General features: G+C 46.9%; 2 protein-coding genes across 2 annotated transcripts; one reads left to right on the forward strand and one right to left on the reverse strand.

Annotated features, from left to right (window-relative positions):
- Positions 1 to 1247: 1247 nt before the first annotated feature.
- Positions 1248 to 5018, reverse strand: nkiras1 (NFKB inhibitor interacting Ras-like 1). Its single transcript, XM_038276338.1, has 3 exons — positions 4745 to 5018; positions 4282 to 4523; positions 1248 to 1800 (listed from the first exon to the last, which is right to left on the reverse strand). The coding sequence occupies exons 1-3, from the start codon at positions 4836 to 4838 to the stop codon at positions 1558 to 1560; spliced, it is 579 nt and encodes a 192-aa protein (XP_038132266.1). The 5' UTR covers positions 4839 to 5018; the 3' UTR covers positions 1248 to 1557.
- Positions 5019 to 8750: 3732 nt separating this feature from the next.
- On the forward strand, positions 8751 to 14603 carry rpl15 (ribosomal protein L15). The gene is made up of 4 exons (XM_038276348.1): positions 8751 to 8819; positions 9421 to 9602; positions 9682 to 9818; positions 14249 to 14603. The coding sequence occupies exons 2-4, from the start codon at positions 9431 to 9433 to the stop codon at positions 14552 to 14554; spliced, it is 615 nt and encodes a 204-aa protein (XP_038132276.1). The 5' UTR covers positions 8751 to 8819; positions 9421 to 9430; the 3' UTR covers positions 14555 to 14603.
- The last annotated feature ends 4585 nt before the right edge of the window (positions 14604 to 19188 follow it).

The raw sequence follows: 19188 nt of genomic DNA on the forward strand, positions 1-19188 counted from the left end.
CTACCCTCTAATGTTGCAGCTAATGTCGGGTTCTACCAGCTAATGTCGGGTTCTAGTAGCTAACGTTGGGTTCTACCCTCTAATGTCGAGTTCTACCCTCTAATGTCTGGTTCTATCAGCTAATGTCGGGTTCTACCAGCTAATGTCGGGTTCTATCAGCTAATGTCGGGTTCTACCAGCTAATGTCGGGTTCTACCCGCTAAGGTCGGGTTCTACCAGCTAATGACGGGTTCTACCCTCTAATGTCGGGTTCTACCAGCTAATGTCGGGTTCTACCCGCTAAGGTCGGGTTCTACCAGCTAATGACGGGTTCTACCCTCTAATGTCGGGTTCTACCAGCTAATGACGGGTTCTAGTAGCTAACGTTGGGTTCTACCCTCTAATGTCGAGTTCTACCCTCTAATGTCTGGTTCTATCAGCTAATGTCGGGTTCTACCAGCTAATGTCGGGTTCTATCAGCTAATGTCGGGTTCTACCCGCTAAGGTCGGGTTCTACCAGCTAATGACGGGTTCTACCCTCTAATGTCGGGTTCTACCAGCTAATGTCGGGTTCTACCAGCTAATGTCGGGTTCTACCCGCTAATGTCGGGTTCTACCCGCTAATGTCGGGTTCTACCCGCTAATGTCGGGTTCTACCCGCTAATGTCGGGTTCTACCAGCTAATGTCGGGTTCTACCCGCTAAGGTCGGGTTCTACCAGCTAATGACGGGTTCTACCCTCTAATGTCGGGTTCTACCAGCTAATGTCGGGTTCTACCAGCTAATGTCGGGTTCTACCAGCTAATGTCGGGTTCTACCAGCTAATGTCGGGTTCTACCAGCTAATGACGGGTTCTACCAGCTAATGTCGGGTTCTACCAGCTAATGTCGGGTTCTACCCGCTAAGGTCGGGTTCTACCAGCTAATGACGGGTTCTACCCTCTAATGTCGGGTTCTACCAGCTAATGACGGGTTCTAGTAGCTAACGTTGGGTTCTACCCTCTAATGTCGAGTTCTACCCTCTAATGTCTGGTTCTATCAGCTAATGTCGGGTTCTACCAGCTAATGTCGGGTTCTATCAGCTAATGTCGGGTTCTACCCGCTAAGGTCGGGTTCTACCAGCTAATGACGGGTTCTACCCTCTAATGTCGGGTTCTACCAGCTAATGTCGGGTTCTACCAGCTAATGTCGGGTTCTACCCGCTAATGTCGGGTTCTACCCGCTAATGTCGGGTTCTACCCGCTAATGTCGGGTTCTACCAGCTAATGTCGGGTTCTACCAGCTAATGTCGGGTTCTACCCGCTAAGGTCGGGTTCTACCAGCTAATGACGGGTTCTACCCTCTAATGTCGGGTTCTACCAGCTAATGTCGGGTTCTACCAGCTAATGTCGGGTTCTACCAGCTAATGTCGGGTTCTACCAGCTAATGACGGGTTCTACCAGCTAATGTCGGGTTCTACCAGCTAATGTCGGGTTCTACCCACTAATTTTGGGTTCTACCTAATGGAGGGTTCTAGATTGCACTGGTTCTTGTTGCAGCAGAGGAGCAGCCTCAGGCGTTCCGGTCCGATCGGTTCTGGCTCAGATGTCATTGGAGGCGGTGCCTTTGCTCTTGCGTCCCGGCAGAGGGAAGGCGGACTTGCTCTGCGGCTGGGTGAGGCGGCTGGTCAGCTGGATGAAGGGTTCCAGCAGCAAACCGCGGTCCGTGACGCTCACCTCCCACAGCTTCACCTTCTCAGAACGCGCCCACTGCTGCGCCGCCTCCTGCTCCACTTGCCGCAGCTCGCTCAGGTCACTTTTGTTGCCCAGGACGATGATGGTCACCTGCAGACAGAACGCAGTGAGCGAACAGTCAGAGTGACGGCCATTACTGCTGCAGGACGAGACCCCGAGGGGACAGATGACAGGAGGCCATGTTCCCTCTGACATCACGGACCGCGCTGACATCATGGACCGCTCTGACATCACAGACCGCTCTGACATCACAGACCGCGCTGACATCACAGACCGCGCTGACATCACGGACCGCGCTGACATCACGGACCGCGCTGACATCACAGACCGCGCTGACATCACCGACCACGCTGACATCACGGACCGCTCTGACATCACGGACCGCGCTGACATCACGGACCGCGCTGACATCACGGACCGCTCTGACATCACGGACCGCGCTGACATCACAGACCGCGCTGACATCACGGACCGCTCTGACATCACGGACCGCGCTGACATCACAGACCGCGCTGACATCACAGACCGCTCTGACCTCACAGACCGCTCTGACCTCACAGACCGCGCTGACCTCACGGGCCGCGCTGACATCACGGACCGTGCTGACATCACAGACCGTGCTGACATCACGGACCGCGCTGACATCACAGACCGCTCTGACATTATGGCCGCGTTGACATCACAGACCGCTCTGACCTCACAGACCGCTCTGACATCACAGACCGCTCTGACATTATGGCCGTGCTGACCTCACAGACCGCTCTGACCTCACAGACCGCTCTGACATCACAGACCGCTCTGACATTATGGCCGTGCTGACCTCACAGACCGCTCTGACATCACAGACCGCTCTGACCTCACAGACCGCTCTGACATCACAGACCGCTCTGACATCAGAGACCGCTCTGACATCACAGACCGCTCTGACATTATGGCCGTGCTGACCTCACAGACCGCTCTGACATTATGGCCGTGCTGACCTCACAGACCGCTCTGACATCACAGACCGCTCTGACATTATGGCCGTGCTGACCTCACAGACCGCTCTGACCTCACAGACCGCTCTGACATCACAGACCGCTCTGACATCACAGACCGCTCTGACATTATGGCCGTGCTGACCTCACAGACCGCTCTGACCTCACAGACCGCTCTGACCTCACAGACCGCGCTGACATCACAGACCGCGCTGACATCACGGACCGCTCTGACCTCACAGACCGCGCTGACATCACAGACCGCTCTGACATCACAGACCGCTCTGACATCACAGACCGCTCTGACATTATGGCCGCGTTGACATCACAGACCGCTCTGACATCACAGACCGCGCTGACATCACAGACCGTGCTGACATCACAGACCGCTCTGACATCACAGACCGCGCTGACATCACAGACCGCGCTGACCTCACAGGCCGTGCTGACATCACAGACCGCTCTGACATCACAGACCGCTCTGACATCACAGACCGCTCTGACATTATGGCCGCTCTGACATCACAGACCGCTCTGACATTATGGCCGCGTTGACATCACAGACCGCTCTGACCTCACAGACCGCTCTGACATCACAGACCGCTCTGACATTATGGCCGTGCTGACCTCACAGACCGCTCTGACCTCACAGACCGCTCTGACCTCACAGACCGCGCTGACATCACAGACCGCTCTGACATCACGGACCGCTCTGACCTCACAGACCGCGCTGACATCACAGACCGCTCTGACATCACAGACCGCTCTGACATCACAGACCGCTCTGACATTATGGCCGCGTTGACATCACAGACCGCTCTGACATCACAGACCGCGCTGACATCACAGACCGCTCTGACATCACAGACCGCGCTGACATCACAGACCGCGCTGACCTCACAGGCCGTGCTGACATCACAGACCGCTCTGACATCACAGACCGCTCTGACATCACAGACCGCGCTGACATCACAGACCGCTCTGACATTATTGCCGCTCTGACATCACAGACCGCTCTGACATTATGGCCGCGTTGACATCACAGACCGCGCTGACATCACAGACCGTGCTGACATCACAGACCGCTCTGACATCACAGACCGCGCTGACATCACAGACCGCGCTGACCTCACAGGTCGCGCTGACATCACAGACCGCGCTGACATCACAGACCGCTCTGACATCACAGGCCGTGCTGACATCACAGATCGGTCTGAAATGTGACATAATCAGAACCTTCTTCTGTCATTAGAAACTAATCAAGCCTCATTCAGGACAGAAGCTTATTTCCAGAGTAGATTAATTTGCAAATCGATTAATCTGTCGATTAATAATCGGATGACCAAAGAAGATTTTTTACTGAAATAAACAGTCTCTATACTCCAGTTAATGATTTATTGATCACTAAATTAGTTGACGATTGTTTCAGTAATCGATGAATTGTTTCAGCTCTATTCCACAGTAATCATGTTTTAGAGCCTAACTTCCTCCAACCAGAACCTCCTCCCTGAGCCGTCTGCTGGGCCGCAGTCATCTGACCCAATGAGGAAGGTTCTGGAGGTCACCACTACTGAGGAGCAGGGGCCTGCATCACCTCCTTCTTGTCCCTGGACCTGTCGATCTCCTTCTTCAGGACGTCCACCCTCTGGAAGGACTCCAGGCTGTCCACGCTGTAGACCAGAACGAAGCCGTCTGCCACAGAGTAGTAGTGCTTGGGCAGGTCCTGGCTGTCCTGCAGTCCTTTGGTGTCATAAAGCCTCAGCTGCTCCTTCACGCCTCGGTCCGTTTCCACCGAGGCCACGTACACGTCCTCCTGGGTCTCACTGGACTCTGAGCCTGGACACCAACAGTGGGACACAATCAGTCAGCCCCCCCAGCATGGAGCCCCCCTCCTCAGCATGGAGCCCCCCCCCAGCATGGAGCCCCCCTGATGACCCCTCCCCCCCTCAGCATGGAGCCCCCCTGATGCCCCCTCCCCCCCCCTCAGCATGGAGCCCCCCTGATGCCCCCTCCCCCCCCTCAGCATGGAGCCCCCCTGATGCCCCCTGGCTGCTCACCTACACAGTGGTTCCCATAGAGCAGCTGCTCCAGGATGGCTGTCTTCCCCACCGCCGCCTGGCCGCACACCACCACCTTACAGCCCTTCCCCATGTCCACCTGCTGCCTCACAGCGGGATCATGGCCGCCGCCTTACCTGTCCTCTGGCAGCAGGTGCGTCAGGTGAGCGACCTGATCAACGTCACAGACCGCCGGGTTCAAATCAAAGAAGGAACCGGAGCAAACCCGGAAACTCTCCGTCAGTGAAGGCAGCAGCTGTTCGCTTCCTGCAGCTGATTGGCTGCTCACCGCGCATGCGCATTCAGGATCACTTTTTATTTTCCCGCTGGTTTATCGCGAGGCTTTCATTCAGTTTGATTAAAGAACATCAAAGGAGATCCGCATCGATCGCTTCCACCCATGGCCGCTGACGTGATTTGGTGCCGCCATCTTGGGGAGGTCGACAGCCCCGCTCAGTGTGATGAGTTGAACAGAAACAGAATCAATTTTAATCAACTTTAACTCCCTGAATATTGAACAAATTTTCACAGTTTTGTTATTTTGCTGAAACAAACAAATGGTTCGGTTTATATCAATGTTCTTAGTGAGGTTATGAGTAATTTAATATTCTGAGAGGATGGATGCATTGCCAGATATATTTATTATTTCATTACTATATACAGAAACCTATTGATACAGCTGTACACAAATATACATACATCTCTCTCTCTCTCTCTCTCTCTATATATATATATATATAGAGAGAGAGAGAGAGAGAGAGAGAGAGAGAGAATAAGAATAATCCTAGATTTCTTTTTAATACAGTTGCCAAACTCACCCAGAGCCATAGCTCTGTTGAACCGTCCATTCCACCTGCTCTTAGCAGCAATGATTTTATGGGATTCTTTATAAATAAGATTGATCTTATTAAAAATAAGATCATAAGCACTCCTCTATCCGCGATTGTACCTGAGGTAGTCATGGAATCTGAACCGGGTTTAGACTGCTTTGATCTAGTTGAACTTTCTGAGTTAGCAAAATTATTGTCTTCATCTAAGCCTTCAACTTGTATGTTAGATCCAGTTCCAACCAGGGTTAGGGTTAGGGTTAAGGAGGTATTCCCTTTGATCTCCTCCTCCATTTTAGATGTGATTAATCTATCTCTGTTACAGGGATATGTACCTAAAGCTTTTAAGGTTGCTGTAATTAAACCTCTGCTTAAGAAACCGTCTCTTGACCCAGATGACTTGGTCAATTATAGACCTATATCCAATCTTCCTTTCTGATCTAAAATTCTTGAGAAAGTAGTTGCCAAACAAGTTTGCGATCACTTCCACCATAATGAACTTTTTGAAGAGTTTCAGTCTGGCTTTAGAGCTCATCATAGCACTGAAACAGCTCTGGTGAAAGTCACTAATGATATTCTCATGGCCTCAGATAATGGACTTGTATCTGTGCTCGTCCTGTTGGATCTTAGTGCTGCATTTGATACAGTTGACCATAATATTCTTTTAGAAAGACTTGAATATTTTGTTGGAATTAAAAAGGAACAGCTCTAGACTGGTTTAAATCTGATCTATCTGATTGAATTCAGTTTGTTCATGTTAATGATAGATCTTCCTCATGCTCCAAGGTTACCTGTGGAGTACCACAGGGATCAGTGCTAGGACCAATTCTCTTTACTTTATACATGCTCCCAATCGGTAGAGTTATTAGACAGCATGGGATTAATTTCCACTGTTATGCTGATGATACCCAGCTATATCTGTCTATAATCCAGATGAAGCCAACCCATTACATAGATTACAGGCATGTCTGAAGACAGAAAAACCTGGATGACTCTTAACTTTCTGCTTCTGAATGCAGACAAAACAGAAGTTATAGTCTTTGGACCAGAGTCTCTGAAAAAAAAGCTGATTAGTCAGTCGCTTCATTTGGATGGGATTAAACTGATTTCAGATAATAAAGTAAAAAATCTTGGTGTTATTTTTGATCAGGACCTGTCATTTAAATCCCAGATCAAAGAGGTTTCTAGAATTTCCTTCTTTCATCTGAGGAATATTGCTAAAATTAGAAATATCCTGTCCAGGGGTGATGCTGAGAAACTAGTCCATGCATTTGTTACTTCAAGGCTGGACTATTGTAATTCTTTACTATCAGGAAGTCCACAAACTGTAGTTAAAAGCCTTCAGCTGATCCAAAATGCTGCAGCCAGAGTTCTGATGAAAATGAAAAAGAGAGATCATATCTCTCCTATCCTTGCTTCTCTTCATTGGCTTCCTGTTAAATCCAGAATAGAATTTAAAATCCTCCTTCTCACATATAAAGCCTTAAATGGCCAAGCTCCATCTGATATCAGAGATCTGATTGTTCCTTATGTTCCTAACAGAGCACTTCGCTCTCAATCTGCAGGTTTACTAGTGGTTCCTAGAATTTCTAAAAGTAGAATGGGAGGCAGATCTTTTAGTTATCAGGCTCCTCTCCTGTGGAACCAACTACCAGTTTTAGTCCGTGAGGCAGACACCCTGTCTACTTTTAAGGCTAGACTTAAAACTTTCCTTTTTGATAAAGCTTCTAGTTAGAGTGGCTCAGGTTATCCTGATCTATCTCTATAGTTCTGCTGCTATAGGCTTAGACTGCTGGAGGACATAGGGACCCCTTTTTCATCATTCTGCTTCATTCTATCTCTATTCTCCCACTCTGCAGAATCTGTTAGTTCAATCTCTAACGTTCTGCTCTCTCTGCTTTTTCTCATAGTAGCTTCATCTGGTCTGTTCCTGTTTGGCTGTGACTCCATCCTGGAGAGAAATATCAGCTGTGCTGCTGCCATCAACACCTTTGTTTCTAGATGTTGGAGCTTGGCCTGTTTTCCAGTGTAGTCCTGTTTCTCTGACTGTGACTAACTGGATGTGCTCTCTTCATCCTCTGACATGGGAGCTGGCTCGGAGCTCGTCTGCCTGGCTGTGTGTTTCCTGGACGGGGAGCTGGCTCGGAGCTCGTCTGCCTGGCTGTGTGTTTCCTGGACGGGGCCGCCTGTGGAGCTGGTTGACAGTTGCCTTTTGTATCTATGCTTCTTTTTCTATGTCTGCTTCTGTCTCCTTGAACCCCAGTGGGCCTCAGCAGATGGCCACTCACACTGAGCCTGGTTCTGCTGGAGGTTTCTTCCTGTTCAAGGGGAGTTTTTCCTCTCCACTGTCGCTACAAGCATGCTTAGTGTGAGGGATTGCTGAAGAGTCAATGAGTCGATGCAATCAGCTGGTTTTCCTTAGATAGAAAACTTTGAACCAATTTGAGTGGATGGTCTGGAGAAACTGTAAAGTGACCTGAGATGACTTGTGTTGTAAATTGGTGCTATAGAAATAAACTGAATTGAATTGATTGAAATATAAGTGTTGCACCAATACTGATACCAGTATCAGCTGGAGCCCTGATCCAGCACTAAAATGGTGGTATCGTTATCAGCGAGTACCAACTAATACAGCATCGATATCATCTTGAGTGCCAAAAGTTTCTTCAACTATTGTCACCCATTCCAGGAAGGCAATAAAAAGTTCTACTGGATCACTTATTCTATTATTTTATGCACTTTTTAAGCTCCATTTCTGTGTGACCACTTTAGCTGTAATCTTAGCTGCTGTAATGCCATTATTTCCCCAGTGTGGGACAACAAAGAGTTTCTAATCTATGTAGTGTATATCTGCAGTTTATTCAGTAATGTCTCCAAAGTTCTGATGCCTTCGGGAAGTTCTCCCTCCACCTGTGATGTCATCAGTCTGTTGATCTAAACTAAAACAGGCTGCAGTGCTGAGGCAGCCGCCTTCTGTTCAGCAGGCTAGTGGAGCAGGTCGACCTCCCCAAGATGGCGCCCGTAATTCCTGCGCCGCTACAGTCAATGCGGGGTCTGCTATTATATTATGTCTATTGTAATAATAAGCAGAGATGGCAAATAAACATATAAAATTAAAGATGATAACGAGAATAAATCTAATCATTAAAAACTACATTTCCCATGAGCACCGAGAGGAAGTGGACTACAGCAGCTCATAAAGCATGCTGGGTAAATTCTCTCTTTCTTTCCGGCTGGTGCGCCATCAAGTAAGCGAGACTTTTCTGTCCTGATGAAGGAACCTCAATCCATTAAAATCCTCCTTTATTCAGCTTCATCTGTTGGTTTTAGTTTAGAGGATCAGTTCAGAGGTTCTTCATCATCCAGACATCTGCTCTATTTTTGATAAATACTGTAAAAATAAGCATTAGGTGGTTGTTAGGTTGATGCCTCTTAGCCGCTAGCTGTTAGCATTGCTGTCGCTAAGCTACAGAAATTAAAGTAATCCACAATTTTTTAGTTTTATCTGATGTTTCATGGGTTGTAGTTTGAGTCGCTGTTTTATTATGGTAATATAACTTTAATAAGTGTAATGTTGGCTGCTGGAGGCAGGCGAGTTGAGCTTAGCGGTTAGCCTAGCCGCTGTGTTTTGTAGCATGCTGGGAAACGTGGATCCTCTCAGAGGAGGAGTTCCTCTCTGATCCAGCAGATCATCTCTGCCTCTCCGGGTCCTGGTCCGGTCAGTAGGGTTGGTTCCAGAGCAGGGCTGGCTCCGGGTCGGCGGCAGGGCTGGCTCCGGGTCGGCGGCAGGGCTGGCTCCAGCAGCCATGTTCAGGCTGCAGAGGCTGACTGGGACTTCTTCTTCTGCAGGTAAATAAACATGGGAGCCTACAGGTATATGCAGGAGCTGTGGCGCAAGAAGCAGTCTGATGTGATGCGCTTCCTGCTCCGGGTCCGCTGCTGGCAGTACCGACAGCTGTCCAACCTCCACCGCGCCCCGAGACCCACCAGGCCAGACAAGGCTCGCCGGCTGGGTTACAAGGCCAAGCAGGGTGAGTTCTGTTCTGGAGCTCCGCTCTGCCCCCCCCCACCTCAGCAGGTCTGTAATCTGTCACCGTGCTCCGTCTGCAGGGTACGTCATTTACAGAGTCAGAGTGCGCCGCGGAGGCCGCAAACGCCCCGTCCCCAAGGGAGCCACCTACGGCAAGCCGGTGCATCACGGCGTGAACCAGCTGAAATTCGCCCGCAGTCTGCAGTCCACCGCTGAGGTAGGAGAACGTCTGCAGATCCAGGCTCCTCTGGATCCACATCATCTCATGCTTTTAAAGTCAGAGGCGGCCCACAGCCTGCACTCACTCTGCCGTGTCACAGCACTGAGGGCCTGCTAGTTCAGTGGTGGTTGATAGATCTGGATCTTCTAGATTCTTTAACTGTGGAGCAGCAGCTTGGTCATCAGTAGATCTAGGTGAAGCTGTCCAACCTGGGTTGTTTATGCAGACCTCTGCTCACACCCAGTCTAACGGTTTATCTTCTAGAGAGCTGGAGCTTCTAGATCAGCACGTCTGTCCTGTTGGACACAACGGGTCAGATTAGGGCTGCAACTAACGGATTATCTGGCAAATAGATTTATCTGTCGATTACTTTTCAATGAATAATCGAATAGTTAAAGGTCCCTTAAAGAAGACGGTTGAAACAAACTTTTCCACCTGAGGAGGATGGAGCAGATTGATTAAAACCTTTTAGTTCTTAAATGATAACATTTATGATCTCGGTATAATTCCTGCTCTAAGCGGGTCCCTCTGTCAGCTAAAGGCAGCTTTAACAGCCTCTATGCTCAGTTAGGGATTGATTACTAGATTAGTTCATTATTTCAGTAATGTATTTAACCAATTGTTCCAGTCCTAATCTAAACTCTCAGTAACTAATAACTAGCTTTGATTAAGGTCAGAATTCTGTGAAGTATTTCCACTTGATCAACAAACGGTTTTATTTTTGGTCCTTTTACCTGATTGGGTTAATTGCTGGAGGTAGAATGAGCAGAGAAGGTAATTATAGACGCTTCTACCTAGAAGCTACACGGTTGGTTCCTTCTGTTAGAAATCTGTTCACTCTGAGAGGAAGAAAAGTCTTCATGGTGTGAAAATAACTGGAAGCTAAACGGCGAAGATTCTCAGTCATCCCAAAAAAGTTAAAAACAATCCTCTGAACTTTGTTTCTGAACTTGAAGACGTTTCACTTCCCATACAGGAAGCTGGTTTAAGAGTAGGGGTGTAAATAATAATGGTTTTGTATCGATGCATCGATACGTCCACAAGATAATTGATTCATGTTTTTTTTTTTTCCTCCGGTCTATTTTTATCCATTTGCTCCTGGGCGTAATTCTCCTCCTGTGCTGCGGTGGCGCTAAACCTATTTTGCCCTCCTACCTCGCTTCCTGGTTATACTCTTACAGCAGTGTGTTGCAGTGAGCTTGATGCAGACATTTTTAAATTATGCTCAATATTGAAGCGTGGTCTGCGCTACACGCTGTGGGTCTAGATACGGCCGAGGCGGTGAGGAAGTGGGGGCGAGTTTAGTCCGACGACGGAGGGACATCAGGGCCAAAAAGAGCGGAGATCCAGGTGGAAAAAGGGTTCCAGTGTTCTCGCGCACCTCTCTCTTCTAGCGGGTCAAACTTCACGAGTTGTTTTCCGCAATTTCGGTCATAAAAACAAAACTAGCCGGCCTCCTGTCTGCGGCGCTGTCTGCGGTCAGCTACAATCTGGGAGAGGAGCAGCGGAGCGTCTCTCAAGGGGGCGGTGACGTCAACACTCTGAAGCCTTCTTCTTCTTCTTCTTTTTTTTAATGGCGGTTGGCAAACAACTTATAGGTGCATTACCGCCACCTTCCAGAATGGAGTATGGACCAGACAAACTATTATATTCTCCCTAAAATACCCGTTCTTCTTAGAAAATTAAAAATACCCCCAAAAACTACATCCCCAGATGAGCTTTGAAACAATTCCCTTATATCTAGTTTATTTTTATTCCTGTCTAACTCTCTAAGCAACATCTCTCTTTCCTGAATATATTTATTACATTCTAAAAAAATATGTTGGACAGTTTCTCTGGAGCCGAGGTATTGCATTGAACTCATTACACTGATATTCTGCAGTATTTTTTGATGCAACTTTTCTACTTCTCTTATTTGCTGTTGTTTCTAAAGAAAATGCATAATGATATTACAGCTTTCATTGATTTATTTCAAACTTGAAACTTTGTTTAGCCTGTAAGGTGTAAAAAAAAAAAAAATAATAATAATAAAAAAATAACTAACCGATTAATCGAATCGAATCGAATTGTGGTGTATTCTTGAGTATCGAAAATAATCGAATCGCTGGGTCAGGAAATCGATACTGAATCGAATCGCCATGATGGATGTGATTTACACCCCTATTTAAGAGGAGCGTGAAGGAAGCATCTATGTTAGGAGAGAAAACAACCTTAATCGGGGGGGGGGTTGCTCAGCTTTCATAAACCTGTAATGCAGCGATAGTTGACCCGTTCATCCGTTTCTATTTGCATGTTTTCTAAACTAAAACCAGGTTTTGTTGGGCTGCTGGATAAAACCTGGAACTAAACGCTATTTCTGACATTTTGGATTGAAGAAGCTTCCTGGATGGAAGAGAAACGTCTTCAAACTTGGAGACAAAGTCCAGAGGATTGATTTAACTTTTTAGGAAAGCTTTTAGTAAAACCTTCCTGAAGTGAGGCAGCAGGAATGCTTTTCTTCTTCTCTGGTTTATTAACGTAGCTGCTCTCAGACGGGCTCAGACTGATGTGGATGAGACTGAAGGTCGGTGAGGTCATGTGACGTAGAGCGGTCGCTAAATCAGAGGGTTGGTTTGAAGATGCCTCCCTCCAGGGGGAGGGGCTTGGAGCTAAGCCATGCTCCTATTGGCTGAACTGGAGTCACTTCAGTCTGATTGGACGTCATCATAACCCTGACACTGGTTAGCTTAGCATGAATCAGGAAGTTCAGGTTTGGATCCTGGTCTGCCTCTTCTAACTAACCAGTTTGGGTTACTGGGAGGTTCATCCACCTTCATCATGGTCCAACTGAGATGGAGCAGTGCTGCTGCAGCTGTCCTCCCCCTCTGCCGCTCCCTGGTGGGGTCAGACAGCTGTAGAGCACTTCTGTAGAACTGTGCTGCTCAGATTGGCCCTTTTCTCAGATGTTCTCCATCATTCCTGAACCGGGTCACTCTGGACAGTTTGGCTCCAGGGGAGCTGAGAGCTCAGTGGAGGTTCGGCCCACATGTGGGTCTCTAGGTTCTGATGGAGCTGTGGGTCCAGAGGTTCTGATGGAGCTGAAGCTGTGGGTCCAGAGGTTCTGATGGAGCTGAAGCTGTGGGTCCAGAGGTTCTGATGGAGCTGAAGCTGTGGGTCCAGAGGTTCTGATGGAGCTGAAGCTGTGGGTCCAGAGGTTCTGATGGAGCTGAAGCTGTGAGTCCAGAGGTTCTGATGGAGCTGTGGGTCCAGAGGTTCTGATGGAGCTGTGGGTCCAGAGGTTCTGATGGAGCTGTGGGTCCAGAGGTTCTGATGGAGCTGAAGCTGTGAGTCCAGAGGTTCTGATGGAGCTGTGGGTCCAGAGGTTCTGATGGAGCTGTGGGTCCAGAGGTTCTGATGGAGCTGTGGGTCCAGAGGTTCTGATGAAGCTGTGGGTCCAGAGGTTCTGATGAAGCTGTGGGTCCAGAGGTTCTGATGAAGCTGTGGGTCCAGAGGTTCTGATGGAGCTGAAGCTGTGGGTCCAGAGGTTCTGATGGAGCTGTGGGTCCAGAGGTTCTGATGGAGCTGTGGGTCCAGAGGTTCTGATGGAGCTGTGGGTCCAGAGGTTCTGATGGAGCTGTGGGTCCAGAGGTTCTGATGGAGCTGTGGGTCCAGAGGTTCTGATGGAGCTGTGGGTCCAGAGGTTCTGATGGAGCTGTGGGTCCAGAGGTTCTGATGGAGCTGTGGGTCCAGAGGTTCTGATGGAGCTGTGGGTCCAGAGGTTCTGATGGAGCTGTGGGTCCAGAGGTTCTGATGGAACTGAAGCTGTGGGTCCAGAGGTTCTGATGGAGCTGTGGGTCCAGAGGTTCTGATGGAGCTGTGGGTCCAGAGGTTCTGACGGAGCTGTGGGTCCAGAGGTTCTGATGGAGCTGTGGGTCCAGAGGTTCTGATGGAGCTGTGGGTCCAGAGGTTCTGATGGAGCTGTGGGTCCAGAGGTTCTGATGGAGCTGTGGGTCCAGAGGTTCTGATGGAGCTGTGGGTCCAGAGGTTCTGATGGAGCTGAAGCTGTGGGTCCAGAGGTTCTGATGGAGCTGTGGGTCCAGAGGTTCTGATGGAGCTGTGGGTCCAGAGGTTCTGACGGAGCTGTGGGTCCAGAGGTTCTGACGGAGCTGTGGGTCCAGAGGTTCTGACGGAGCTGTGGGTCCAGAGGTTCTGACGGAGCTGTGGGTCCAGAGGTTCTGATGGAGCTGTGGGTCCAGAGGTTCTGATGGAGCTGTGGGTCCAGAGGTTCTGATGGAGCTGTGGGTCCAGAGGTTCTGATGGAGCTGTGGGTCCAGAGGTTCTGATGGAGCTGTGGGTCCAGAGGTTCTGATGGAGCTGAAGCTGTGTTCTGGTCCATGGTCTCCATGGGTTCTGAAGGACATGTCCTCTAACGTGTCTCTGTCCCACAGGAGCGCGCCGGCCGTCACTGCGGAGCCCTGCGCGTCCTCAACTCTTACTGGGTGGGCGAGGACTCCACCTACAAGTTCTTCGAGGTGATTCTGATCGACCCGTCCCACAAGGCCGTCAGACGGAACCCGGACACCCAGTGGATCACCAAGGCCGTGCACAAGCACAGAGAGATGCGCGGCCTGACGTCCGCCGGCAAGAAGAGCCGCGGCCTGGGCAAGGGTCACAAGTTCCACCTGACCATCGGAGGCTCCCGCCGCGCCGCCTGGAAGAGGCGCAACACCCTGCAGCTGCGCCGCTACCGCTAAGCCCCGCCCCCGTCTGTGTTGATCCAATAAAAACAGGCCTTCTATGGCAGCCGTCCTGTGTGGTTCTGATTCATTCAATGAGATCTTCAGGGGTTCTGTTTCCTGGTCGGTGGAGACGCCGGTTCTGATGCGGCGGCCGGCCCCGGTTCCTCAGCCTGCTGAAGGCCGTCCTGCAGGTTTCAGAGGTTTCTCTGCTCCAGCATCTGATGATGGTAGGTCAGCTACAGCCTGTTGATGAGCTGAAGGAAGGAAACCTGAAACCTGCAGGACTAACTTTGGTCAGGCTGATCTAAGGCTGTAAGCCTGGGGGGCCTGAACCAGTCGGTCAGCGTTCCTCCTGAGCTGGACCAGAACCAGACTGGGAATCTGAAACGGTCAGAGGGGGACGACTGGGAAAGAGGTGGAGAAAGGGTCCAGTTATAAGATGTTAAATGGAAGTGATGTCACACTTTTAAGGTTACTGAACAGCGGTTAGGCTAGCTGCTCTTTGTTGCTTTTTAACTCTCCTGTTGTCATGGTGATTTCAGTCATTAACTGCTGGGAAAATGAACACCAGAGTCTGGGTGGAACGGATCTTTGATCCTATTGGCTCCGGATGGATGCGGTTCACTTCCTGGAGGAGGGACTCCTCCTCCTGCAGCTTCTCTACCTTCTGGGTCCTTATTGGATCCATGTTGCTTTGAAGCTGTATCTCCTGCAGAGGCTGGAGTCGCATCAGGAAGCTGCGGATGGTCGCGTCCATCAGCCGTTAGAGGAGGAGGAATCTGGAACGTTCCACCACAGGTCATTGTGACCTGCAGAGAAACGTCGGGTCTCTTCCAGTCGCTTGGAGATCCGTGTTTCTCAGGTTGACGGTGCTGAACGACTGATTCGGATCATCAGCAAAGCCTTTCCTCCAAAAGACGCCATCTTGATCTCTGGTCCAATAAATGCAGCAGTCAGAGCCTGAAGGCCGCTTCAGCGGCGTGCTCCCTCATGTTCTTAATTCCAGTTTTTAAATCTGGCCTTATTATATATAATAGTAGACCCCGCATTGACTGTAGCGCCGCAGGAACTACGGGCGCCATCTTGGGGAGGTCGACCTGCTCCACTAGCCTGCTGAACAGAAGGCGGCTGCCTCAGCACTGCAGCCTGTTTTAGTTTAGATCCACAGACTGATGACATCACAGATGGAGGGAGAACTTCCTGAAGGCATCAGAACTTTGGAGACATTAATGAAGAAACTGCAGATATACACTACATAGATTAGAAACTCTTTTTGTTGTCCCACACTGGGGAAATAATGGCATTACAGCAGCTAAGATTACAGCTAAAGTGGTCACACAGAAATGGAGCTTAAAAAGTGCATAAAATAATAGAATAAGAGGGAGAATAAAAAAAAATCAAATTTTATTTAAGCGCTTAAAAACAACCACAGCTGACCAAAGAGCTGTAAATAAATAAAACACTATAATAAAAAAAACACCTAAAACATGAGTAAAAATAGCATCCACATAAAATATGAAGTATAAATATAAAAAATGAACATAAAATACTGTACACCTGAAGAACAGATAACCAATATACAGCTGTGGACATTTCTACAGTGTTTTACAATATTTTACAGCATAGCTATATATACATGTGTATATATATATATACACACTGTGTGCAGAATTATTAGGCAGTGAGTATTTCCACCACATCATCCTTTTCATACATGTTGTCCTCCAAGCTGTATAGGCCTGAAAGCCAACTACTAATGAAGTAAATCAGTTGGTGTTCATCTCTGTAATGAGAAGGGAAAGTTTGGAAATATCCAAACTTTTGAAGCGCGATCATCGCACAATCAAGCGGTTCCTGGCAAATAGCCAACAGGGGCGCAAGAAGAGTGTTGAAAGAAGAAGACGCTAAATAACTCCCCATGAATGTAGAAGGATGAAGCGTGAAGCTGCCAGGAAGCCATTAGCCACCAGTTGTTCCATATTTCAGAGCTGCTACGTGTCTGGAGCGCCGAGAAGCACAAGGTGCTCAATCCTCAGGGACCTGGCCAAGGTAAGGAACGCTGAAAAATGGCCACCTTTGAACAAGACGCACGAGACAAAACGTGAAGATTGGGCCAAGAAATCTCTGCAGACTGATTCCTCCAAGGTGTTTGGGTCTGATGGAATGAGAGAGAGTCTAGATGGTCCAGATGGATGGATGGACACCAGGCTGGATCAGGAAAGGGCAGCAAGTTCCTCATCCACTCAGACGCCAGCAAGGTGGAGGTGGGGTAATGCTATGGGCTCCTATCATGGGTTACCTACTGCCATTTTCTGGAAGACACCTTCTTCAATCAGTGGAACAAGAAGAAGTCGCCATCATTCCAGAAACACCTGATATTCCTGCAGGACGATGCTCCGTCACACGCATCAGAATCCACCACAGCGTGGCGGCCAGGAAAAGGCTAAAAGGAGAAAATAATGACATGGCCTCCTTGTTCACCTGATCTGAACCCCATGGAGAACCTGTGGTCCTTCATGAAAGGTGAGATCTACAGGGAGGGAAAACAGGTAGGCTGTGGAGGCTGCTGCACGCCATGAGGATCGCACACAGATCAAGACTCTGACAGGATCTATGGATGGAAGGATTTAGAGCGTCATGGTGGAGAAAGGAGGATAGATTGGTCACTGATTTGGTTTTTTGTTTTTGAATGTCGCAAATGTTTATTTCTGAAGTTTAAGTTCTTATATTGGTTTAGCTGGTGAAAATAAACCAGTGAGATGGGTATATATTTGTTTTTTATTATGTTGCCTAATAATTCAGCAAAGTAATATTTACCTGCACACAGACATCCTCATAAAATGACCAAATCTAAAAAGAAACACATCAACTTCCAAAAATATGAAACTTTGATATTAAGGAGTTTTTTGAGTTGATTGAGAACAAAATTGTGGCCCAATAATAAAAATAATCCTCAAAAATACAAGTTGCCTAATAATTGCACACAGTGTAAATATATATATATATATATATAAAACCTGTTTTCTCCCCCCTGGTGGGGTGGTATGTGTCATCCTCAAGCTCGGGTCCTCTACCAGAGGCCTGGGAGTTTGAGGGTTCTGCGCAGTATCTTAGCTGTTCCTAGGACTGCGCTCTTCTGGACAGAGACCTCTGATGTTTCACCTGGAATCTGCTGTAGCCACTCTCCCAGTTTGGGGGTCACAGCCCCCAGTGCTCCAATTACCACTGGCACCACTGCTGCTCTTACTTTCCACATCTTTTCTGGCTCCTCCTTCAGTCCTTGGTATTTCTCAAGCTTCTCGTGTTCTTTCTTCTTGATGTTGCTGTCGCTTGGGATTGCCACATCTATCACTACTGCCTTCTTCTGCTGTTTGTCGATCAACACGATGTCTGGTTGGTTAGCCATCCAGACATGTATATGTATATATATATATATATATATATATATGTAGATATATACATATATATATATATATATATATATATATATATATATATATATGTAGATATATATGTATATATATATATATATATATATATATATATATATACGTATATATCTACATATATATATATATATATATATATATATATATATATATATATATATATATATATATATATATACATATATATATATATATATATATATATATATATATATATGTAGATATATACGTATATATATATATATATATATATATATATATATATATATATATATATATATATATATATATATACATATATATCTACATATATATATATATATATATATATGTATATATATATATATATACGTATATATCTACATATATATATATATATATATATATATATATATATATATATATAGTATATATATATATATACGTATTATATATACGTATATATATATATATATATATACGTATATATATATATACGTATATATATATATATACGTATATATATATATATATATATATACGTATATATATATATATATGTATATATATATACGTATATATATACGTATATATATATACGTATATATATACGTATATATATATACGTATATATATACGTATATATATACGTATATATATACGTATATATATATACGTATATATATACGTATATATATATATGTATATATATATATATATACAGTGAAATCCGCTTATAGTGGTCCTGGACAAAATAATCAACCGCTTATTTAGATCTAAAGGTTTGGGACAGAATCATTTCTATTCACATGCTGTTTAAATAATCTGTTTATAGTAATCAAGAAATCTGCTTATATTGTTCATTTTTTGACATTTTATTTATGTGCAAAAATAATTTTAAAATTCCGTATACATCTGGGAAGTAAAAGAGCGCTTTGGAGCGGGTACCAGTGCTGCAGCGAGGAGGGGGAGGATGAAGAGGAGGAGACTGTCGTCTCTTCCAGAGCTGAGATGAGGAATGCAGTCTGCATTATAAAGACTGGCCTCCTGCATGTTGGTTTAAAAAACTTTGACCTTTTATATCGTTTGAAAAAGAAGTGAACTCAGTGAGGGACGCTCTGATCCAGGGAACCTGGGATAAATATGTGAAGTGATTTCTTAATGCGACGCAGCAGATCCGCAACACGAACAGACGTAGCTAGCTTTCATTTTCTCTAGTCT

Source organism: Cyprinodon tularosa, unplaced genomic scaffold (assembly GCF_016077235.1).
Source record: "Cyprinodon tularosa strain WSP-4 unplaced genomic scaffold, ASM1607723v1 ctg1003, whole genome shotgun sequence".
Taxonomy (NCBI): domain Eukaryota; kingdom Metazoa; phylum Chordata; class Actinopteri; order Cyprinodontiformes; family Cyprinodontidae; genus Cyprinodon; species Cyprinodon tularosa.

Bases quoted from the DNA above. Each gene is read 5' to 3' on its own strand.
- nkiras1 (XM_038276338.1), bottom strand. From the start codon at position 4,838: ATGGGGAAGGGCTGTAAGGTGGTGGTGTGCGGCCAGGCGGCGGTGGGG. The intron at 4,524-4,744 runs GTGAGCAGCCAG...GTTGGTGTCCAG, and splicing joins CTATGGGAACCACTGTGTAG to GCTCAGAGTCCAGTGAGACC. The intron at 1,801-4,281 runs GTGATGCAGGCC...TTCTGTCTGCAG, and splicing joins GGTCCAGGGACAAGAAGGAG to GTGACCATCATCGTCCTGGG.
- rpl15 (XM_038276348.1), top strand. From the start codon at position 9,431: ATGGGAGCCTACAGGTATATGCAGGAGCTGTGGCGCAAGAAGCAGTCT. The intron at 9,603-9,681 runs GTGAGTTCTGTT...CTCCGTCTGCAG, and splicing joins GGGTTACAAGGCCAAGCAGG to GGTACGTCATTTACAGAGTC. The intron at 9,819-14,248 runs GTAGGAGAACGT...TCTGTCCCACAG, and splicing joins GTCTGCAGTCCACCGCTGAG to GAGCGCGCCGGCCGTCACTG.